At 41.4% G+C, this 25,556-nt stretch overlaps 1 protein-coding gene across 1 annotated transcript in view; it reads right to left on the reverse strand.

The window, feature by feature from the left end:
• Positions 1 to 609: 609 nt before the first annotated feature.
• Positions 610 to 25,556, reverse strand: part of LOC128662505 (myosin-3) — a 143,562-nt gene continuing 118,615 nt past the window's right edge. The window contains exon 5 of the mRNA XM_053716284.1: positions 610 to 2,586. Coding sequence (XP_053572259.1) covers positions 610 to 2,586 — 1,977 coding nt within the window. The remainder of the gene's footprint in view (positions 2,587 to 25,556) is intronic.

The following is a 25,556-nucleotide window of genomic DNA, read 5'->3' on the forward strand; positions in this document are numbered from 1 at the left end:
ATTTTCATGTGAAATACAAAAGACTTTGTGTTGTGTATATTTGTGTTTATAACCATTGGTTCATAATCCATTTGGTGTTACTGGTCATGGGACAACAAACATAAATAAGCTTGCATCTCTCTGGTTGTTTAAGTTTAAATTTTATCAGCCAAACTCACCTGACAAATAATCAGTTTGAATGTTTTTTTTTTAAATTCAACAGCAGTAAAGGGATAGGAAAGTCAGAATTAAACCTGCATGATTTAGATAGAGCCGGTCATTTTAAGACACTTTTAAATTCACTTCTATTTACAAATGTGCTTTGTTCTCTTAGTATCCCTTGTTAAAAAATGAATACGCACAAATCATACACTAGTGGGAGCTGCTGCTAATTAGTGCCTGCACATTTGTCTCTTGTGATTGGCTAAATAGATATTTTCAGCTTCCTATCAGCAGTGCAATGCTGTCCCTTCAGCAACGGATAACACAAGAATGAAGAAAATTTGATAATACAATTTTAAACAACGTTACAATTTAATTCTATGTTCTATCTGAATCATAAAAGAAAAATTTGGGGTTTACTATCCCTTTAAAGTCCAGAGCTCCAATAGGAACTTGGTACCAAATCACCTAAAATTGCTGAGAGATCATTGGATAATAAAGAATAACAGCCCTTACCTCTGTATCCTGTTTTTCTATACTATTGCACAGCTGATTCACAGTGGAATAGTCCTGATTATCCTGGAATGGTCTCCTGACTTCTTTGACCTCATCCTGACTCTCCTTGAGCTGTTTTGTTAGGTTAGTTATGGTATTTTGACTCTCAAGTAGCTGTTTTATGACTTCAGTGACTTTGTCCTGACTCTCCTGGAGCTGCCTAGTGACTTCAGTAACTTGGTCCTCACTCTCCTGGAGCTTTCTGGTGACTTTATTGACTTGGTCCTGACTCTCCTGGAGCTGCCTAGTGACTTCAGTAACTTGGTCTTGACTCTCCTTGAGCTTTCTGGTGACTTCAGTAACTTGGTCCTGACTCTCATGCTGCTTTCTGGTGACTTCATTGACTTGGTCCTGACTCTCCTGGAGCTGCTTAGTGACTTCAGTAACTTGGTCTTGACTCTCCTTGAGCTTTCTGGTGACTTCAGTAACTTGGTTCTGACACTCATGGAGCTCTCTGTTGACTTCAGTAACTTGGTCCTGACTCTCGTGGAGCTCTCTGGTGACTTCAGTATCTTGGTCCTGACTCTCATGCTGCTTTCTGGTGACTTCATTGACTTGGTCCTGACTCTCCTGGAGCTGCCTAGTGACTTCAGTAACTTGGTCTTGACTCTCCTTGAGCTTTCTGGTGACTTCAGTAACTTGGTTCTGACACTCATGGAGCTCTCTGGTGACTTCAGTATCTTGGTCCTGACTCTCGTAGAGGTCTCTGGTGACGTCAGTATCTTGGTCCTGACTCTCATGGAGCTGCCTGTTGACTTCAGTGACTTGGTTCCGACTGTCCTTGGTTGTGCCTTTATAAACTTGGTTCTGACTCTCCAGGAACTGTCTTGTGAGTTCATTAACACTGGCCTGATTCTCTTGTAGCTGCTCTCTTAGCTCAATGACACTGGCCTGACTTTCGTGGAGCTGTCTGGTGACTTCAGTGACTTGGTCCTGACTCTCGTGGAGCTGTCTGGTTACTTGGTCCTGACTCTCGTGGAGCTGTCTGGTGACTTGGTCCTGACTCTCGTGGCGCTGTCTGGTGACTTCAGTGACTTGGTCCCGACTCTCGTGGAGCTGTCTGGTGACTTCAGTGACTTGGTCCCGACTCTCGTGGAGCTGTCTGGTGACTTCAGTGACTTGGTCCCGACTCTCGTGGAGCTGTCTGGTGACTTCAGTGACTTGGTCCCGACTCTCGTGGAGCTGTCTGGTGACTTCAGTGACTTGGTCCCGACTCTCGTGGAGCTGTCTGGTGACTTCAGTGACTTGGTCCTGACTCTCCTGGAGCTGTCTGGTGACTTCAGTGACTTGGTCCTGACTCTCCTGGAGCTGTCTGGTGACTTCAGTGACTTGGTCTTGACTCTCCTGGAGCTGTCTGGTGACTTCAGTGACTTGGTCCTGACTCTCGTGGAGCTGTCTGGTGACTTCAGTGACTTGGTCCTGACTCTCCTGGAGCTGTCTGGTGACTTCAGTGACTTGTCCCTGACTCTCCTGGAGCTGTCTTTGGAGCTCAATGACATTGCCCCAATTCTCTTGTAGCTGCTCTGTGAGTTCAATGACACTGGCCTGACTCTCTTGGAGCTGTTTTGTGAGCTTATTGATATTTTCATTCTCATGAAGCTGCCAAGAGAGCTCAGCCACAGTGTCTTGACTATCTGGGAGCTGAGATGCATGATCTGTGATGCTAGCCTTACTCTCATCAAGCTGCCTCTTGAGCTCATTAATTTGGCCCTGACAGTCATGCAAAGAACTAGTGAGCTCACTTATACATTCTTCATCCTGGTGCCCCTGTCTCCTAAGTTCTGCAATAGTCTCTTGCAGTTTTTCCCTCTCTTGTTCATGAAGAGTCCCACACGGTTTGCTTTCACTCTGACTGCAAGTATGCAAATCCACTCCTCCATCTTGGATAACCTGTAGATGAAAAGCAAACCAATTACAAATATGGACATGCACAAAGGATAAGCTGGGTAAAAGCATAACGGTGTATATACACTTGTCAAGGTATCTGAGTATTATTAAACAATATACACATATATATTTATATTATTTAATAGATCTATGGTTGTGTACACCAAATAATTCATTAAAAGAAAAGACATTTGGTCATGAAGTCAGGAAATTTGTTCCAAAGAGATGGTCATCTATATTTTGGGTATTGCAAATCTTAAATCAGACATGAAGATCCCCTTTCCTGATTAACAGGACACCTGAGAACAAGATTATCAGATAGATGACCCCATGCAGTGATATACAGACACAATATCTGAGAAATCACTGGATCTTTCTTTTTAGGCTTAATGAGATTCAAAGTGATCTTGTGACAGAGGGAGGGTGGTAGCAGAACAATGTCAGTTGGAGCTAATAACAGCACAAAAGCATAAAAAGCTACAGAACTGCCTGTTAATCCCTGACAAGTGCATAGCTGGTCACCAAACGTTCTCCACCTAATGCTCTCTATAGCTGACCCGCAAATACTTGTGCTATGGTGCCAGTTCACTAGGAAGAACTCTGGCTGTCACATGTACCGCTAACTACAGAGGCCCCTCGCGGTACTAAGTATGAGCGATGCGTTGCGACTGCTTTTTTAAGTTCACCTATGTGGTTCATCAAAGTAACTTTTAGTTAGAAATGTTTAAGGTGGAATTGTACAATTATCCTGCCACTATATTTAAAGTGGAGCTGGAAATATTAAACTTATATATGCCACCCCTTAGGATTACACATATACATATAAATTTCTAAAAGGGATATCAATTGGCCGACTAAAATTATTTACATTGATTCTCCATTACAACATAGAATTACATCCAGTTGTATAGAATTTTACATATGTAATTAAAATAGATTTAAAATCGGACTTCCGGACGGTGCGGTTAAGTGAGCGGATGGTCTGAGCTAAGGACGCCTGCACTCCTATGCTTCAGGAATTGGCTCTCTAGGCGGATACAACCTTCCGTCGAGACTTAAGGCTTGTTAGCAAATTCAAGCACTGAACCCCGGGAAACCTTGCCGCAGACGAGTGAGCATACCGAGTACGGCTCACTCACTGGATAACGTCGAAAGCAGCAGGTCCCTTACAGGACACGGAGGGCAAGGATAAAAGGTATTTTCAGGGGAGTGCAGAGTCTCACGAACGCACACAGACCTGGTATAACAACTTAACACTGGCTGGACCGGAACTAGGCCTGCGAAAACCCCCCGTCAAGATAAAAGGGAAAAAAAGAGAGAGAGCAGCAGTGCAGGATTACTGCTGGAGGAACACCGGAGGATACAGACGAAGGGACTGAACATTTTAAAGAAAGCAAGAAAGGTACTCAAAGTTATGAACTGTGCTAAAATTCCTGCCGGGGATGGATTACAAATGTATTAAAAAAAAATATGCATAAAAGGTGATTAGGGGGGACAACTGGGTGTATATTCCTATGGTTGAAAGAAAGGATTTCCTGCTAAAAGTAGGGCCCAGAACCCGTTATAATCCCGCACAACACTGGTAAAATTTTAGGGAAGGAAGGAGAGAAAGCAGGGGAAGAGGAAGGGAGGGGGAATATCTGGCTGGACTATCAAAATATGCCCCACTCCCCAACTTCCACATATTGAGAAAACCTGCTAAGAAACCCTAAAAAAACAAATAGAATGGAAAAACTGAGGAGAATAATAAACCACAAAGACCCATATACCTATATAAAGAGGAAAGTACTAAGAGAGGAAGAGACACAGGACAAGTGCTTTATGACCTACAGTAAGAAACCCCATTTAGGAATAAGGGAAAGACACCTGCTAAACATAATCAAAAGCAGCTACGATAAACATTCTAAACTCCATGAACGGTGTAAATAAAATAGCTGTGCGAAGTGCAAAACTGCATAGTGGGAGCATAATCTCGAAGATAAAATTGGAAGAGCGATTTCTTGCCATAAGCAGGTTCTAGGAAGACTGAATTAAAACACCCGACCTTACCTATGATTGGACAGACTCAAATAAGTGCATTTTAAAATCTAAAGAGAAAGGAGAAAGGGAAAAGGATAAAAATAAATAAACAACGTAATAAGCACTTAAGAGGAATATTGGAGTTACACAGGAAAACAGCTGATGTATACGCATTTAAGAGCTATTCAAAAGGGGGCAAAAAGTCTAGAAGAAGGAGGAAAGAAGGGCAGGTAGAGACGACAGGACTAGTAAAAAGACTATAAAAATATCAAAATGTATACAATAGCTTATTTTGTATGGTAATAAGACAAGAAAAACAAAGAGATTACCTTTTTTCTGTATAATATAGCTCTGTGCTCGTAGCTAGTGCTACTTGAATATCTTAATATTATGGAGGAGAAATATCATTTTTTTATTTTTTTAATAGTATTTTTATTGAAGGTTCATTTAAGGGCATATAAGGTCATAAAAACAATTCTTTCATTACATGTAATAAAGCTTCAATATTACAAGCGGCGTGAATAATAAAATGAAAGATATAACGCCAGCTCTTTAAACATCTTATAGACACGAAGAAAATAAAATGCTAAACTTCTGTAAACCTACTAAATGACACCATAGGTCACTTTCAGACCTCTATATGTGAGGAACAACATTAAAGCTAGAGAAGGAAATTATAAACATGTGAGACCAACTGTGGATCTCAATAATGAACCTAATTTTTATAACATTTAACAACAAGAAAGCATAGGTACGGTATGATAAATGTAAGATTTACAGGGAAAGCAGTGAATAGCTTAGAAATAGCTGCTATATTGTTAGACTAGGCAGGGAAGAATAAACACAGTGTATAATAATAGGCTATGGTATTGCTATAGATTAAACAATGAATGCGTCAGATGAGAAGATATGTATAGTGGTTCAAAATATAATCAGGGTATATGGATAGGTATGACAGGTGATGTACGTTGGTGTATAGTTATACTAAGCGTGTGTAGGGGATTCTAGCTGTACTTAGCTGCTAAGAGGAAAAACTCATGTACGTCCAGGGGTAGTATCCGAAGGGAGCGCACTAGGTTGGAGGGGGAGGGGTGAGAAAGAGAGAAAAAAAAAAAGGGGGAGATAGGGGAAAGTAATAGGGAGAAGGAGTTAAGGTAGGAAAGAAGGTTAAAGGAACAAAGATAGGAACATCGTCTAGATTTTTAGTAAATTATGGGATTTTAAGTACTGGGGGACCGGATTTTTCTCCACAATTCCCAAGACTGGCAATGTAGGGAGATTTTGTTGTTTGCAATAAAGATGGGACTTTCCATGATTTCTAAATAATCCATAGTTTTGATTAAATCGTGCCAGGTGGGAATATTGGTTTGTTTCCACAGACGGGCTATATTGAGTTTAACAGCCATCATTAGAGAAATATCATTTAAGAGTATAATATGAGGTTATAAGGGCTCTGGATCAATATTAAAAGGAATTATATTGGTAAAATTTACAATTATGAAGCAGAGTTAGCCTGAAAAGCTGAACCGTGGAAAGGTCCTATCTAGTGTTATCTCTTCCCCTATACAAGAAAAGGTATCTAGATAGAGAGGACTATACAAGATAAGTATTGATGTAACATAAGAGAAGGAATATGATATAACAGAATATTTGGGAAACTACTGGTGGAAATAACCTGTATGACAAGACCTGAATTTGATATCTTTAAATGAGATAAGACCTAGTTATACTATAGTTTTGACATCTTAGAAAGGTATATACCTGTATAATGGTTATAATTTAGGAGAGATAGGACCCTTGGATGTAATACTCTGATATAAGCAGCTTGAATTGATAGTTTAAGGAACCACAGGCATAAAAACTTAAAATATGCAACAGAACTATTGACTAAAGTGAACGATTGAAGTTCTAAACATATTATTGCTCTCTTTTCTATGGAACACGGATACATAGAAGTGAAATAATTATATATAGTAAGTCTTGAATGACTAGATATTAGCAATAACCCATAGATATTTGGGACTGAGAGATAGAAATTTAGCCATAACATAGCAGTGATATCTTAGTAAGGTACATATCTAAGAATCCCCTATAGCAGAGGAGAGATAAGAGGTTCGGGGATAACACCCGGACATGAATATAAAGAACTGATATTAAAGAGAAAAGTGCCTATAAAGTTTAAAGCATGAAACAGATTCTGTTTGTGTAAATTAAGCGGTTGAAATGCTATACTCTGTGTAAAGTTTTTTCTCTTATCTAAATGCATATCTGTACCTGATGAGATTAATTTGAACAACTAGAGAATAGTATTAAGTCGAAGACTTGATGTACCTAGAAAGCATATCTAATTCAATGCAAGTTGTGTAGTACAGCAACAAACCGGAGAATAATGCTCGTGAAGACAGGGGCTCTGCCAGGGTCCCCCAATATCAATGATACAAATAGTCTTTTGTACAAATATGCTTTCTACAAATAGTCTTGTCCACAGCACTATTATATCAAATATTCTTTATTTTCTGTTTAAGTTACAGACATAGAATGCATTCTATGTCTGTAACTTAAACAGAAAATAAAGAATATTTGATATAATAGTGCTGTGGACAAGACTATTTGTAGAAAGCATATCTAGATAGAGTGTAGTACAAAAAAGATAGGCATTGAGGTAAAGAGAGAAAAGAAAAAAAATTTGATAATAGAACATCAGAGAATTTTGAGTTGGTAATAAACTCAAGGATAATAACGGAATCTAATATTATTAAAGTACATAGGATCTAGGTCTATCAATTCTTTTTTTTTTCTTCTCACTTTTTCACATATTTTATTAAATTGTAAGAATAAAGGAACACGATACCCTATATTTAGGGAGGAAACACGCCCAATAGGGGAAGCCCAAAACACATACACAATAGATATAAATATATAACTAAAAATAAGTTTAAATCACCCACTATGTCTTCTAGAAACAAAAATCACGATAAGAAAAGTAATAAATCCACTTTAGAGACCCTCGAAGGGTCTCCAAAGTTTGACTTAATACAAAGCAGTATAAGCGAGATTTCGAATGAAGTTAAACATTTTGCAACCAGGATTACTCATGTAGAACAGAGAGTATCAGATATTGAAGACAGAGAGATACAAAGGGATCAATTAACGCAGAGTATGTCAGTACAACTAGAAGCAATGAAAGCGAAACTTGAAGACCTAGAAAACCGCACTAGGCGGAATAATATTAGGCTAATTGGTTTAACAGAAGGAATAACAGAAAGTGAGATAAAAGAGTTTGTAGAGGGAAAGCTTCCGCAATTACTAAAAATGGACATGACGGAACCCACAATGGTGGTGGAGAGAATCCACAGGATAGGCCCAATAAAGAAGGCAGCAAATGGAATTCAGATTAATAGCGCAGTTATTATGAAGATGTTTCATTTTCAGGATAAAGTTAGAATTTTTAATGCATATAGGAAATTAAATAAATTAAATTATAAGGGGAAAAATTGTTGCTATTTAATGATTACTCGATTGAAACCTCTAACAGAAGAAGGATTATGGCACCATTATGTACAAAACTGATCCAAGCAGGATGGAAAGCTAGGCTACCATACCCAGCAAAGATAAATATACAAACTAAAGAGGGTAATAAATTATTTACAGAAGAAGCAGAAGTAAAATTTTTCCTAGAAAAAGGAAATTTATGCTTACCTGATAAATTTATTTCTTTTACGATATGACGAGTCCACTGATTTCATCCTTACTTATAGGATATCGCATCCTGGTCAGCAGGAGGAGGCAAAGAGCACCATAGCAGAGCAGTATATATAGCTCCTCCCTTCCCTCCCACTCCAGTCATTCGACCGAAGTTAGGAAGAGAAAGGAAAAGCCAAGGTGCAGAGGTGTCTGAAGATTAATAAAAATAAAGATCCTGTCTCATCCTTACTTGTGGGATACAATACCAAAGCTATAGGACACGGATGAAAGGGAGGGACAAGACAGGAACCTAAACTGAAGGCACCACTGCTTGAAGGACCTTTCTCCCAAAAATAGCCTCTGACGAGGCAAAGGTATCAAATTTGTAAAATTTGGAAAAAGTGTGAAGAGACGACCAAGTTGCAGCCTTGCAAATCTGTTCAACAGAAGCTTCATTTTTAAATGCCCATGAGGAAGCCACAGCCCTAGTGGAATGAGCTGTAAATCGTTCAGGAGGCTGCTGTCCAGCAGTCTCGTATGCAAAACGGATGATACTCTTCAGCCAAAAAGAAAGAGAGGTAGCCGTAGCTTTCTGACCCCTACGTTTCCCAGAAAAGACAACAAACAATGAAGATGATTGACGAAATTCCTTAGTCACCTGCAAGTAGAACTTCAGGTCACGGACTACGTCCAAATTATGTAACAGACGCTCCTGCCTAGAAGAAGGATTAGGACACAATGAAGGAACAACAATTTCCTGATTAATATTCTTGTTAGAAACAACCTTAGGAAGAAAACCAGGTTTGCTACGCAACACTACCTTATCGGAATGAAAAATAAGATAAGGAGAATCACATTGTAAAGCTGAAAGCTCAGAAACTCTGTGAGCAGAAGAAATAGCAACCAAAAATAAAACTTTCTAAGATAACAACTTAATATCTATGGAATGCATAGGTTCAAACGGAACCCCTTGAAGAACATTAAGAACTAAATTCAAACTCCAAGGAGGAGCAATTGGTCTAAACACAGGCCTGATTCTAGTCAGAGCCTGACAAAAAGATTCAACATCCGGAACATCTGCCAGACGTTTGTGTAACAAAATAGACAAAGCAGAAATCTGTCCCTTTAAGGAACTTGCTGACAACCCTTTCTCCAATACTTCTTGGAGAAAAGATAAAATCCTAGGAATCCTAATCTTACTCCATGAGTAGCCCTTGGATTCGAACCAATAGATATTTACGCCATATCTTATGGTAAATTTTTCTAGTAACAGGCTTACGTGCCTGAATCAAAGTATCAATGACCGAATCAGAGAACCCTCGCTTAGATCAAATCAAGCGTTCAATCTCCAAGCAGTCAGCTGTAGAGAAATTAGATTCGGATGATGGAAGGGTCCCTGAATGAGAAGGTCCTGCCTCAATGGAAGCTTCCACGGTGGCAGAGAGGACATGTCCACCAAATCGGCATACCAAGTCATGCAAGGCCACGCAGGAGCGATGAGAATCACTGAAGCACTGTTTAATCCGAGCAATCACCCGGGGAAGGAGAGCAAACGGTGGAAACACATAAGCTAGGTTGAACTGCCAAGGCATCTATCAGTTCAGCCTGAGGATTCCTGGACCTGGATCCGTATCTCGGGAGCTTGGCATTCTGACGAGATGCCATGAGATCCAGCTCCGGCCTACCCCATCTGAGAATCGTCTGTCTGCTCAAAAAATCTGCTTCCCAGTTGTCCACTCCTGGGATGTAGATTGCTGACAGATAACAAGAGTGAGCCTCTGCCCACTGAATTATCTTGGATACTTCTGTCATTGCTAAGGAACTCCTTGTTCCTCCCTGATGATTGATGTAAGCTACAGTTGTGATGTTGTCCGACTGAAAATGGATGAATTTGGCCGAAGCCAACTGAGGCCAAGCCTGAAGAGCATTGAATATCGCCCTCAACTCCAGAATATTGATTGGAATTAGAGACTCCGACTGAGTCCACACACCCTGAGCCTTCAGGGAGTTCCAGACTGCACCCCATCCTAGTAGACTGGCGTCTGTTGTCACTATCACCCATGAGGGTCTGCGGAAGTACGTCCCTTGGGACAGATGATTCTGCGACAACCACCAAAGAAGAGAGTCTCTTGTCTCCTGATCTAGATCTATCCGAGGAGACAAATTTGCATAATCTCCATTCCACTGTCTGAGCATGCTCAGTTGTACAGGCCTGAGATGAAAATGAGCAAACGGAATGATGTCCATTGCCGAAACCATCAATCAAACTACCTCCATGCACTGAGCCACTAATGGTCGAAGATTGGACTGAAGGGATCAGCATGTATTCAGAATCTTCAACTTTCTGACATCAGTCAAGAAGATTTTCATGGATATAGAATCTATAGTCCCTAGGAAAGGAACCCTTGTCTGTGGAATTAGTGAGCTCTTCTCCAGATTCACCTTACACCCGTGAGTCCTTAGAAAGGATAGAACCATGTCTGTATGAGACTTTGTCAGCTGATAAGACGACGCCTGGATCAGAATATCGTCCAGATAAGGCACCACTGAAATTCCCTGCGGTCTGAGAACCGCCAGCAGAGACCCCAGAACCTTTGTGAAGATCCTGGGTGCCGTGGCCAGTCCGAAAGGAAGAGCCACAAACTGAAAATGTTTGTCCAGAAAGGCAAACCTCAGGAACTGGTGATCTCTGTGTATAGGAATATGAAGATATGCATCCTTTAAGTCCACGGTAGTCATATATTGACCCTCCTGGATCAATGGAAGAATTGTCTGAATAGTCTCCATCTTGAAGGATGGAACTCTGAGAAACTTGTTTAGACTCTTGAGATCTAAAATGGGTCGGAAAGTTCCCTCTTTTTTGGGAGCCACAAAAAGATTTGAGTAAAACCCTTCCCCTGTTCCAGCATTGGAACGGGACAAATTACTCCCAAGGTGGAGAGGTCTTTTACACAACGTAAGAACGCCTCTCTTTTTATCTTGTTTACAGACAATCGTGAAAGAAGAAACCTTCCCCTTGGGAAGGAATTTTTGAACTCCAACTGATACCCTTGAGACACAATTTCTAGTGTCCAGGGATCCTGAACATCTCTTATCCAAGACTGGACAAAGAGAGAAAGTCTGCCCCCTACTAGATCCGGTCCCGGATCGTAGGCCGCCCCTTCATGCCGTCTTGGGAGCAGCAGCGGGCTTCTTGGGCTGTTTACCCTTGTTCCAAGACTGGTTGGGTCTCCTGGTGAGCATGGCTTGAGGATAATTCCCTTCCTGTTTAGCGGAAGAGGAAGGAGGGACCCCTTTGAAATTACGAAAAGAGCGAAAATTACTTTGTCGTCCCCTTTGCTTAGATGTCTTATCTTGAGGGAGGAGGTGACCCTTACCTCCCGTAATGTCAGAAATGATTTCCTTCAAGTCAGGCCCGAATTGGGTCTTTACCTTGAAAGGAATAGCCAAAAGCTTGGATTTAGAGGACACATCCGCAGACCAAGATTTTAACCATAAGGCTCTGCGTGTTAAAATGGAAAATCCTGCATTCTTAGCCGCCAATTTGGAGATCTGAAAGGCGGCATCCGTGACAAAAGAATTATCCAGCTTAAGGGCCCTAATTCTATCCATTATCTCCTCTTAAGAAGTCTCAGTTTTAAGAGTCTCTTCTAAGGTGTCAAACCAAAAGACAGCCGCAGTTGTGACTGGTACAATGCAGGCCGTCGATTGTAATAGAAATCCTTGATGAACAAATAGCTTTTTTAGAAGACTTTTTATCCATAGGGTCTTTGAAAGCACATCTGTCCTCAATAGGGATAGTCGTACGCTTAGCCAGGGTAGAAATAGCTCCCTGTTGAAAAGACACAATAGATAGAGGCGCCAATGGTGCAGATCAATGAGGAATCTTAGGAACTTCAGACAAGAGATATACACAGGGTACTCACATGTGACAAAGGCAATCAGTCATGCCCATAGAGACAGGCTGGATTTCTACAGCAGTCCAGCTAGCTGATCAGTACCCCACAAACAGCTCCAGGATGCAGGGGATCATCAGGTCCAAAGTATATACCAAGAGGTAGCAGGATAGTAGGGTCAGGGATTCATACCCTGGTAGTAGCGGGGCTCCAAGATATAATGGTCACAGAGTTGGTAAAATAAAAACAAATATATTTAAAAATTGTAAAATACACGACTCATGTTTGTGCCAAATAAAACCTTGGATAAGAGGAGAAACAATGCAACGCGTTTCTCAGTAAAACTGTTTCATCAGGCATGTCTCACATCTGTTTGTTTGATCCTTATATAGGGCTACGCTACTAACAATTCCCATATTCCCACCCCTCTCAATACAGGTGAAGCAGCCAATAGAAACCCTTCATCTGTACACCCCCCCCCCCCTTGCTGCAATGTTGTTTGTATCATAAATATATGAAAGAATGTATATTTGATAATTTATGAATAATTATAATGGACCCTGTGGTATCCTCTATTAATATGTGTGATAATGGGATTTTCGCTATCTGATTTTTAATATAACGAGTGGTTGTTTCATAAGATTCCCTTTTTCGTTATTTAGGCCTGCTGATAGGTAGATGGGCCTGTCACTCATATATTGCGGTGGACGGACGGCTCAATAAACCAATCCTATCAACCGCAGCTAGTCTTTAGAGTCCTCCACTCAGGTTAAGGCATGACAGGCAACACCCGATGTTTGGCCAATCACTAAATCGGGAGGGGCCTGGGCAGCCGAAACTCTCTCAAATGGTTATTACGAGGATCACGTCACCTAGAAACCCGTGTGACTAGAGAAACATTGCTAGCAACCGCAAATTGCCCCGTGGCATCTGCTGTCATGATGACAAGCAGTCACTCTGTTGCATCGCCGCAAAATAAGGCAAGGTGCACCATAATATAAAGTGTCTAACAGCAACCTATTTAAAAGATTCCACATAATCTAATATGCTCAAAATTAGATAAAAAATAAAGACTACAGGGAGTGCAGAATTATTAGGCAAATGAGTATTTTGACCACATCATCCTCTTTATGCATGTTGTCTTACTCCAAGCTGTATAGGCTCGAAAGCCTACTATCAATTAAGCATATTAGGTGATGTGCATCTCTGTAATGAGAAGGGGTGTGGTCTAATGACATCAACACCCTATATCAGGTGTGCATAATTATTAGGCAACTTCCTTTCCTTTGGCAAAATGGGTCAAAAGAAGGACTTGACAGGCTCAGAAAAGTCAAAAATAGTGAGATATCTTGCAGAGGGATGCAGCACTCTTAAAATTGCAAAGCTTCTGAAGCGTGATCATCGAACAATCAAGCGTTTCATTCAAAATAGTCAACAGGGTCGCAAGAAGCGTGTGGAAAAACCAAGGCGCAAAATAACTGCCCATGAACTGAGAAAAGTCAAGCGTGCAGCTGCCAAGATGCCACTTGCCACCAGTTTGGCCATATTTCAGAGCTGCAACATCACTGGAGTGCCCAAAAGCAGAAAGGTGTGCAATACTCAGAGACATGGCCAAGGTAAGAAAGGCTGAAAGACGACCACCACTGAACAAGACACACAAGCTGAAACGTCAAGACTGGACCAAGAAATATCTCAAGACTGATTTTTCTAAGGTTTTATGGACTGATTAAATGAGAGTGAGTCTTGATGGGCCAGATGGATGGGCCCATGGCTGGATTTGTAAAGGGCAGAGAGCTCCAGTCCGACTCAGACGCCAGCAAGGTGGAGGTGGAGTACTGGTTTGGGCTGGTATCATCAAAGATGAGCTTGTGGGGCCTTTTCGGGTTGAGGATGGAGTCAAGCTCAACTCCCAGTCCTACTGCCAGTTTCTGGAAGACACCTTCTTCAAGCAGTGGTACAGGAAGAAGTCTGCATCCTTCAAGAAAAAACAGAATTTATGTTTACCTGATAAATTTCTTTCTCCAACGGTGTGTCCGGTCCACGGCGTCATCCTTACTTGTGGGATATTCTCTTCCCCAACAGGAAATGGCAAAGAGCCCAGCAAAGCTGGTCACATGATCCCTCCTAGGCTCCGCCTACCCCAGTCATTCGACCGACGTTAAGGAGGAATATTTGCATAGGAGAAACCATATGGTACCGTGGTGACTGTAGTTAAAGAAAATAAAATATCAGACCTGATTAAAAAAACCAGGGCGGGCCGTGGACCGGACACACCGTTGGAGAAAGAAATTTATCAGGTAAACATAAATTCTGTTTTCTCCAACATAGGTGTGTCCGGTCCACGGCGTCATCCTTACTTGTGGGAACCAATACCAAAGCTTTAGGACACGGATGAAGGGAGGGAGCAAATCAGGTCACCTAAATGGAAGGCACCACGGCTTGCAAAACCTTTCTCCCAAAAATAGCCTCAGAAGAAGCAAAAGTATCAAACTTGTAAAATTTGGTAAAAGTGTGCAGTGAAGACCAAGTCGCTGCCCTACATATCTGATCAACAGAAGCCTCGTTCTTGAAGGCCCATGTGGAAGCCACAGCCCTAGTGGAATGAGCTGTGATTCTTTCGGGAGGCTGCCGTCCGGCAGTCTCGTAAGCCAATCTGATGATACTTTTAATCCAAAAAGAGAGAGAGGTAGAAGTTGCTTTTTGACCTCTCCTTTTACCTGAATAAACAACAAACAAGGAAGATGTTTGTCTAAAATCCTTTGTAGCATCTAAATAGAATTTTAGAGCGCGAACAACATCCAAATTGTGCAACAAACGTTCCTTCTTTGAAACTGGTTTTGGACACAGAGAAGGTACGATAATCTCCTGGTTAATGTTTTTGTTAGAAACAACTTTTGGAAGAAAACCAGGTTTAGTACGTAAAACCACCTTATCTGCATGGAACACCAGATAAGGAGGAGAACACTGCAGAGCAGATAATTCTGAGACTCTTCTAGCAGAAGAAATCGCAACTAAAAACAAAACTTTCCAAGATAATAACTTAATATCAACGGAATGTAAGGGTTCAAACGGAACCCCCTGAAGAACTGAAAGAACTAAATTGAGACTCCAAGGAGGAGTCAAAGGTTTGTAAACAGGCTTGATTCTAACCAGAGCCTGAACAAAGGCTTGAACATCTGGCACAGCTGCCAGCTTTTTGTGAAGTAATACCGACAAGGCAGAAATCTGTCCCTTCAGGGAACTTGCAGATAATCCTTTTTCCAATCCTTCTTGAAGGAAGGATAGAATCCTAGGAATCTTAACCTTGTCCCAAGGGAATCCTTTAGATTCACACCAACAGATATATTTTTTCCAAATTTTGTGGTAAATCTTTCTAGTCACAGGCTTTCTGGCCTGAACAAGAGTATCGATCACAGAATCTGAGAATCCTCGCTTCGATAAAATCAAGCGTTCAATCTCCAAGCAGTCAGCTGGAGTGAAACCAGATTCGGATGTTCGAACGGACCCTGAACAAGAAGGTCTCGTCTCAAAGGTAGCTTCCAAGGTGGAGCCGATGACATATTCACCAGATCTGCATACCAAGTCCTGCGTGGCCACGCAGGAGCTATCAAGATCACCGACGCCCTCTCCTGCTTGATCCTGGCTATCAGCCTGGGGATGAGAGGAAATGGCGGGAACACATAAGCTAGTTTGAAGGTCCAAGGTGCTACTAGTGCATCCACTAGAGCCGCCTTGGGATCCCTGGATCTGGCCCCGTAGCAAGGAACTTTGAAGTTCTGACGAGAGGCCATCAGATCCATGTCTGGAATGCCCCACAGGTGAGTGACTTGGGCAAAGATTTCCGGATGGAGTTCCCACTCCCCCGGATGCAATGTCTGACGACTCAGAAAATCCGCTTCCCAATTTTCCACTCCTGGGATGTGGATAGCAGACAGGTGGCAGGAGTGAGACTCCGCCCAAAGAATAATTTTGGTTACTTCTTCCATCGCTAGGGAACTCCTTGTTCCCCCCTGATGGTTGATGTACGCAACAGTCGTCATGTTGTCTGATTGAAACCGTATGAACCTGGTCCTCGCAAGCTGGGGCCAGGCCTGGAGCGCATTGAATATCGCTCTCAGTTCCAGAATATTTATCGGTAGAAGAGATTCTTCCCGAGACCAAAGACCCTGAGCTTTCAGGGATCCCCAGACCGCGCCCCAGCCTATCAGACTGGCGTCGGTCGTGACAATGACCCACTCTGGTCTGTGGAACATCATCCCTTGAGACAGATTGTCCAGGGACAGCCACCAACGGAGTGAGTCTCTGGTCCTCTGATTTACTTGTATCTTCGGAGACAAGTCTGTATAGTCCCCATTCCACTGACTGAGCATGCACAGTTGTAATGGTCTTAGATGAATGCGCGCAAAAGGAACTATGTCCATCGCCGCCACCATCAACCCGATCACTTCCATGCACTGAGCTATGGAAGGAAGAGGAACGGAATGAAGTATCCGACAAGAGTCCAGAAGCTTTGTTTTTCTGGCCTCTGTTAGAAAGATCCTCATTTCTAAGGAGTCTATAATTGTTCCCAAGAAGGGAACCCTTGTTGACGGGGATAGAGAACTCTTTTCCACGTTCACTTTCCAGCCGTGAGATCTTAGAAAGGCCAGGACAATGTCCGTGTGAGCCTTTGCTTGAGGAAGGGACGACGCTTGAATCAGAATGTCGTCCAGGTAAGGTACTACTGCAATGCCCCTTGGTCTTAGCACCGCTAGAAGGGACCCTAGTACCTTTGTGAAAATCCTTGGAGCAGTGGCTAATCCGAAAGGAAGCGCCACGAACTGGTAATGTTTGTCCAGGAATGCAAACCTTAGGAACCGATGATGTTCCTTGTGGATAGGAATATGTAGATACGCATCCTTTAAATCCACCGTGGTCATAAATTGACCTTCCTGGATGGAAGGAAGGATAGTTCGAATGGTTTCCATCTTGAACGATGGAACCTTGAGAAATTTGTTTAAGATCCTGAGATCTAGGATTGGTCTGAACGTTCCCTCTTTTTTGGGAACTATGAACAGATTGGAGTAGAACCCCATCCCTTGTTCTCTTAATGGAACAGGATGAATCACTCCCATTTTTAACAGGTCTTCTACACAATGTAAGAACGCCTGTCTTTTTATGTGGTCTGAAGACAACTGCGACTTGTGGAACCTCCCCCTTGGGGGAAGTCCCTTGAATTCCAGAAGATAACCCTGGGAGACTATTTCTAGCGCCCAAGGATCCAGAACATCTCTTGCCCAAGCCTGAGCGAAGAGAGAGAGTCTGCCCCCCACCAGATCCGGTCCCGGATCGGGGGCCAATATTTCATGCTGTCTTTGTAGCAGTGGCAGGTTTCTTGGCCTGCTTTCCCTTGTTCCAGCCTTGCATTGGTCTCCAAGCTGGCTTGGCCTGAGAAGTATTACCCTCTTGCTTAGAGGACGTAGCACCTTGGGCTGGTCCGTTTTTACGAAAGGGACGAAAATTAGGTCTATTTTTTGCCTTGAAGGGCCGATCCTGAGGAAGGGCGTGGCCCTTACCCCCAGTGATATCAGAGATAATCTCTTTCAAGTCAGGACCAAACAGCGTTTTCCCCTTGAAAGGAATGTTTAGTAGCTTGTTCTTGGAAGACGCATCAGCCGACCAAGATTTCAACCAAAGCGCTCTGCGCGCCACAATAGCAAACCCAGAGTTCTTAGCCGCTAACTTAGCCAATTGCAAAGAGGCGTCTAGAGTGAAAGAATTAGCCAATTTGAGAGCATTGATTCTGTCCATAATCTCCTCATAAGGAGGAGAGTCACTATCGAGCACCTTAAGCAGTTCATCAAACCAGAAATATGCGGCTGTAGTGACAGGGACAATGCATGAAATGGGTTGTAGAAGGTAACCCTGCTGAACAAACATCTTTTTAAGCAAACCTTCTAATTTTTTATCCATAGGATCTTTGAAAGCACAACTATCCTCTATGGGAATAGTGGTGCGTTTGTTTAAAGTAGAAACCGCTCCCTCGACCTTGGGGACTGACTGCCATAAGTCCTTTCTGGGGTCGACCATAGGAAACAATTTTTTAAATATGGGGGGAGGGACGAAAGGAATACCGGGCCTTTCCCATTCTTTATTAACAATGTCCGCCACCCGCTTGGGTATAGGAAAAGCTTCTGGGAGCCCCGGCACCTCTAGGAACTTGTCCATTTTACATAGTTTCTCTGGGATGACTAAATTTTCACAATCATCCAGAGTGGATAATACCTCCTTAAGCAAAATGCGGAGATGTTCCAATTTAAATTTAAATGTAATCACATCAGATTCAGCCTGCTGAGAAATGTTCCCTAAATCAGTAATTTCTCCCTCAGACAAAACCTCCCTGGCCCCCTCAGATTGGGTTAGGGGCCCTTCAGAGATATTAATATCAGCGTCGTCATGCTCTTCAGTAACTAAAACAGAGCAGCCACGCTTACGCTGACAAGGGTTCATTTTGGCTAAAATGTTTTTGACAGAATTATCCATTACAGCCGTTAATTGTTGCATAGTAAGGAGTATTGGCGCGCTAGATGTACTAGGGGCCTCCTGAGTGGGCAAGACTCGTGTAGACGAAGGAGGGAATGATGCAGTACCATGCTTACTCCCCTCACTTGAGGAATCATCTTGGGCATCATTGTCATTATCACATAAATCACATTTATTTAAATGAATAGGAATTCTGGCTTCCCCACATTCAGAACACAGTCTATCTGGTAGTTCAGACATGTTAAACAGGCATAAACTTGATCAGAAAGTACAAAAAACGTTTTAAAATAAAACCGTTACTGTCACTTTAAATTTTAAACTGAACACACTTTATTACTGCAATTGCGAAAAAACATGAAGGAATTGTTCAAAATTCACCAAATTTTCACCACAGCGTCTTAAAGCCTTGAAAATATTGCACACCAATTTTGGAAGCTTTAACCCTTAAAATAACGGAACCGGAGCCGTTTTAAGCTTTAAACCCCTTTACAGTCCCTGGTATCTGCTTTGCTGAGACCCAACCAAACCCAAAGGGGAATACGATACCAAATGACGCCTTCAGAAGTCTTTTATAAGTATCAGAGCTCCTCTCACATGCGACTGCATGCCATGCCTCTCAAAAACAAGTGCGCAACACCGGCGCGAAAATGAGACTCTGCCTATGCTTTGGGAAAGCCCCTAAAGAATAAGGTGTCTAAAACAGTGCCTGCCGATATTATTAAATCAAAATACCCAGAATAAATGATTCCTCAAGGCTAAATAAGTGTTAATATCAATCGATTTAGCCCAAAAAAAGTCTACAGTTTAAATAAGCCCTTGTGAAGCCCTTATTTACAATCGTAATAAACATGGCTTACCGGATCCCATAGGGAAAATGACAGCTTCCAGCATTACATCGTCTTGTTAGAATGTGTCATACCTCAAGCAGCAAGAGACTGCAAACTGTTCCCCCAACTGAAGTTAATAGCTCTCAACAGTCCTGTGTGGAACAGCCATGGATTTTAGTTACGGTTGCTAAAATCATTTTCCTCATACAAACAGAATTCTTCATCTCTTTTCTGTTTCTGAGTAAATAGTACGTACCAGCACTATTTGAAAATAACAAACTCTTGATTGAATAATGAAAAACTACAGTTAAACACTAAAAAACTCTAAGCCATCTCCGTGGAGATGTTGCCTGTACAACGGCAAAGAGAATGACTGGGGTAGGCGGAGCCTAGGAGGGATCATGTGACCAGCTTTGCTGGGCTCTTTGCCATTTCCTGTTGGGGAAGAGAATATCCCACAAGTAAGGATGACGCCGTGGACCGGACACACCTATGTTGGAGAAACATGATTTTCATGCAGGACAATGCTCCATCACACGCGTCCAAGTACTCCACAGCGTGGCTGGCAAGAAAGGGTATAAAAGAAGAAAATCTAATGACATGGCCTCCTTGTTCACCTGATCTGAACCCCATTGAGAACCTGTGGTCCATCATCAAATGTGAGATTTACATGGAGGGAAAACAGTACACCTCTCTGAACAGTGTCTGGGAGGCTGTGGTTGCTGCTGCACGCAATGTTGATGGTGAACAGATCAAAACACTGACAGAATCCATGGATGGCAGGCTTTTGAGTGTCCTTGCAAAGAAAGGTGGTTATATTGGTCACTGATTTGTTTTTGTTTTGTTTTTGAATGTCAGAAATGTATATTTGTGAATGTTGAGATGTTATATTGGTTTCACTGGTAAAAATAAATAATTGAAATGGGTATATATTTGTTTTTTGTTAAGTTGCCTAATAATTATGCACAGTAATAGTCACCTGCACACACAGATATCACCCTAAAAACATAATTTATGTAAGAACTTACCTGATAAATTCATTTCTTTCATATTAACAAGAGTCCATGAGCTAGTGACGTATGGGATATACATTCCTACCAGGAGGGGCAAAGTTTCCCAAACCTTAAAATGCCTATAAATACACCCCTCACCACACCCACAAATCAGTTTAACGAATAGCCAAGAAGTGGGGTGATAAGAAAAAGTGCGAAGCATATAAAATAAGGAATTGGAATAATTGTGCTTTATACAAAAAAATCATAACCACCACAAAAAAGGGTGGGCCTCATGGACTCTTGTTAATATGAAAGAAATGAATTTATCAGGTAAGTTCTTACATAAATTATGTTTTCTTTCATGTAATTAACAAGAGTCCATGAGCTAGTGACGTATGGGATAATGACTACCCAAGATGTGGATCTTTCCACACAAGAGTCACTAGAGAGGGAGGGATAAAATAAAGACAGCCAATTCCTGCTGAAAATAATCCACACCCAAAATAAAGTTTAACAAAAAACATAAGCAGAAGATTCAAACTGAAACCGCTGCCTGAAGAACTTTTCTACCAAAAACTGCTTCAGAAGAAGAAAATACATCAAAATGGTAGAATTTAGTAAAAGTATGCAAAGAAGACCAAGTTGCTGCTTTGCAGATCTGGTCAACCGAAGCTTCATTCCTAAACGCCCAGGAAGTAGATACTGACCTAGTAGAATGAGCTGTAATTCTTTGAGGCGGAGATTTACCCGACTCAACATAGGCAAGATGAATTAAAGATTTCAACCAAGATGCCAAAGAAATGGCAGAAGCTTTCTGGCCTTTCCTAGAACCGGAAAAGATAACAAATAGACTAGAAGTCTTACGGAAAGATTTCGTAGCTTCAACATAATATTTCAAAGCTCTAACAACATCCAAAGAATGCAATGATTTCTCCTTAGAATTCTTAGGATTAGGACATAATGAAGGAACCACAATTTCTCTACTAATGTTGTTGGAATTCACAACTTTAGGTAAAAATTCAAAAGAAGTTCGCAACACCGCCTTATCCTGATGAAAAATCAGAAAAGGAGACTCACACGAAAGAGCAGATAATTCAGAAACTCTTCTAGCAGAAGAGATGGCCAAAAGGAACAAAACTTTCCAAGAAAGTAATTTAATGTCCAATGAATGCATAGGTTCAAACGGAGGAGCTTGAAGAGCTCCCAGAACCAAATTCAAACTCCAAGGAGGAGAAATTGACTTAATGACAGGTTTTATACGAACCAAAGCTTGTACAAAACAATGAATATCAGGAAGAATAGCAATCTTTCTGTGAAAAAGAACAGAAAGAGCAGAGATTTGTCCTTTCAAAGAACTTGCGGACAAACCCTTATCCAAACCATCCTGAAGAAATTGTAAAATTCTCGGTATTCTAAAAGAATGCCAAGAAAAATGATGAGAAAGACACCATGAAATATAAGTCTTCCAGACTCTATAATATATCTCTCGAGATACAGATTTACGAGCCTGTAACATAGTATTAATCACGGAGTCAGAGAAACCTCTATGACCAAGAATCAAGCGTTCAATCTCCATACCTTTAAATTTAAGGATTTCAGATCCGGATGGAAAAAAGGACCTTGTGACAGAAGGTCTGGTCTTAACGGAAGAGTCCATGGCTGGCAAGATGCCATCCGGACAAGATCCGCATACCAAAACCTGTGAGGCCATGCCGGAGCTATTAGCAGAACAAACGAGCATTCCCTCAGAATCTTGGAGATTACTCTTGGAAGAAGAACTAGAGGCGGAAAGATATAGGCAGGATGATACTTCCAAGGAAGTGATAATGCATCCACTGCCTCCGCCTGAGGATCCCGGGATCTGGACAGATACCTGGAAAGTTTCTTGTTTAGATGAGAGGCCATCAGATCTATCTCTGGGAGCCCCCACAATTGAACAATCTGAAGAAATACCTCTGGGTGAAGAGACCATTCGCCCGGATGCAACGTTTGGCGACTGAGATAATCCGCTTCCCAATTGTCTACACCTGGGATATGAACCGCAGAGATTAGACAGGAGCTGGATTCCGCCCAAACCAAAATTCGAGATACTTCTTTCATAGCCAGAGGACTGTGAGTCCCTCCTTGATGATTGATGTATGCCACAGTTGTGACATTGTCTGTCTGAAAACAAATGAACGATTCTCTCTTCAGAAGAGGCCAAAACTGAAGAGCTCTGAAAATTGCACGGAGTTCCAAAATATTGATCGGTAATCTCACCTCCTGAGATTCCCAAACTCCTTGTGCCGTCAGAGATCCCCACACAGCTCCCCAACCTGTGAGACTTGCATCTGTTGAAATTACAGTCCAGGTCGGAAGAACAAAAGAAGCCCCCTGAATTAAACGATGGTGATTTGTCCACCACGTTAGAGAGTGTCGAACAATCGGTTTTAAAGATATTAATTGAGATATCTTCGTGTAATCCCTGCACCATTGGTTCAGCATACAGAGCTGAAGAGGTCGCATGTGAAAACGAGCAAAGGGGATCGCGTCCGATGCAGCAGTCATAAGACCTAGAATTTCCATGCATAAGGCTACCGAAGGGAATGATTGTGACTGAAGGTTTCGACAAGCTGTAATCAATTTTAGACGTCTCTTGTCTGTTAAAGACAGAGTCATGGACACTGAATCTATCTGGAAACCCAGAAAGGTTACCCTTGTTTGAGGAATCAAAGAACTTTTTGGTAAATTGATCCTCCAACCATGATCTTGAAGAAACAACACAAGTCGATTCGTATGAGACTCTGCTAAATGTAAAGACGGAGCAAGTACCAAGATATCGTCCAAATAAGGAAATACCACAATACCCTGTTCTCTGATTACAGACAGAAGGGCACCGAGAATCTTTGTGAAAATTCTTGGAGCTGTAGCAAGGCCAAACGGTAGAGCCACAAATTGGTAATGCTTGTCTAGAAAAGAGAATCTCAGGAACTGATAATGATCTGGATGAATCGGAATATGCAGATATGCATCCTGTAAATCTATTGTGGACATATAATTCCCTTGCTGAACAAAAGGCAATATAGTCCTTACAGTTACCATCTTGAACGTTGGTATCCTTACATAACGATTCAATAATTTTAGATCCAGAACTGGTCTGAAGGAATTCTCCTTCTTTGGTACAATGAAGAGATTTGAATAAAACCCCATCCCCTGTTCCGGAACTGGAACTGGCATAATTACTCCAGCCAACTCTAGATCTGAAACACAATTCAGAAATGCTTGAGCTTTCACTGGATTTACTGGGACATGGGAAAGAAAAAATCTCTTTGCAGGAGGTCTCATCTTGAAACCAATTCTGTACCCTTCTGAAACAATGTTCTGAATCCAAAGATTGTGAACAGATTTGATCCAAATTTCTTTGAAAAAACGTAACCTGCCCCCTACCAGCTGAACTGGAATGAGGGCCGTACCTTCATGTGAACTTAGAAGCAGGCTTTGCCTTTCTAGCAGGCTTGGATTTATTCCAGACTGGAGATGGTTTCCAAACTGAAACTGCTCCTGAGGACGAAGGATCAGGCTTTTGTTCTTTGTTGAAACGAAAGGAACGAAAACGATTGTTAGCCCTGTTTTTACCTTTAGATTTTTTATCCTGTGGTAAAAAAGTTCCTTTCCCACCAGTAACAGTTGAAATAATAGAATCCAACTGAGAACCAAATAATTTGTTTCCCTGGAAAGAAATGGAAAGTAGAGTTGATTTAGAAGCCATATCAGCATTCCAAGTCTTAAGCCATAAAGCTCTTCTGGCTAAGATAGCCAGAGACATAAATCTAACATCAACTCTAATAATATCAAAAATGGCATCACAGATGAAATTATTAGCATGCTGGAGAAGAATAATAATATCATGAGAATCACGATTTGTTACTTGTTGCGCTAGAGTTTCCAACCAAAAAGTTGAAGCTGCAGCAACATCAGCCAATGATATAGCAGGTCTAAGAAGATTACCTGAACATAGATAAGCTTTTCTTAGAAAAGATTCAATTTTTCTATCTAAAGGATCCTTAAACGAGGTACCATCTGACGTAGGAATGGTAGTACGTTTAGCAAGGGTAGAAATAGCCCCATCAACTTTAGGGATTTTGTCCCAAAATTCTAACCTGTCAGGCGGAACAGGATATAATTGCTTAAAACGTTTAGAAGGAGTAAATGAATTACCCAATTTATCCCATTCCTTAGCAATTACTGCAGAAATAGCATTAGGAACAGGAAAGACTTCTGGAATAACCGCAGGAGCTTTAAAAACCTTATCCAAACGTATAGAATTAGTATCAAGAGGACTAGAATCCTCTATTTCTAAAGCAATTAGTACTTCTTTAAGTAAAGAGCGAATAAATTCCATCTTAAATAAATATGAAGATTTATCAGCATCAATCTCTGAGACAGAATCCTCTGAACTAGAAGAGTCCAAAGAATCAGAATGATGGTGTTCATTTAAAAATTCATCTGTAGAGAGAGAAGATTTAAAAGACTTTTTACGTTTACTAGAAGGAGAAATAACAGACAAAGCCTTCTTTATGGATTCAGAAACAAAATCTCTTATGTTATCAGGAACATTCTGCACCTTAGATGTTGAGGGAACTGCAACAGGCAATGGTACATCACTAAAGGAAATATTATCTGCTTTAACAAGTTTGTCATGACAATTAATACAAACAACAGCTGGAGAAATAGCTACCAAAAGTTTACAGCAGATACACTTAGCTTTGGTAGATCCAGCAGGCAGTGGTTTTCCTGTAGTATCTTCTGGCTCAGATGCAACGTGAGACATCTTGCAATATGTAAGAGAAAAAACAACATATAAAGCAAAATAAATCAAATTCCTTATAAGACAGTTTCAGGAATGGGAAAAAAATGCCAAACATCAAGCTTCTAGCAACCAGAAGCAAATGAAAATGAGACTGAAATAATGTGGAGACAAAAGCGACGCCCATATTTTTTGGCGCCAAATAAGACGCCCACATTATTTGGCGCCTAAATGCTTTTGGCGC

The sequence above is a fragment of the Bombina bombina genome, chromosome 6 (genome assembly GCF_027579735.1).
Source record: "Bombina bombina isolate aBomBom1 chromosome 6, aBomBom1.pri, whole genome shotgun sequence".
Taxonomy (NCBI): Eukaryota; Metazoa; Chordata; class Amphibia; order Anura; family Bombinatoridae; genus Bombina; species Bombina bombina.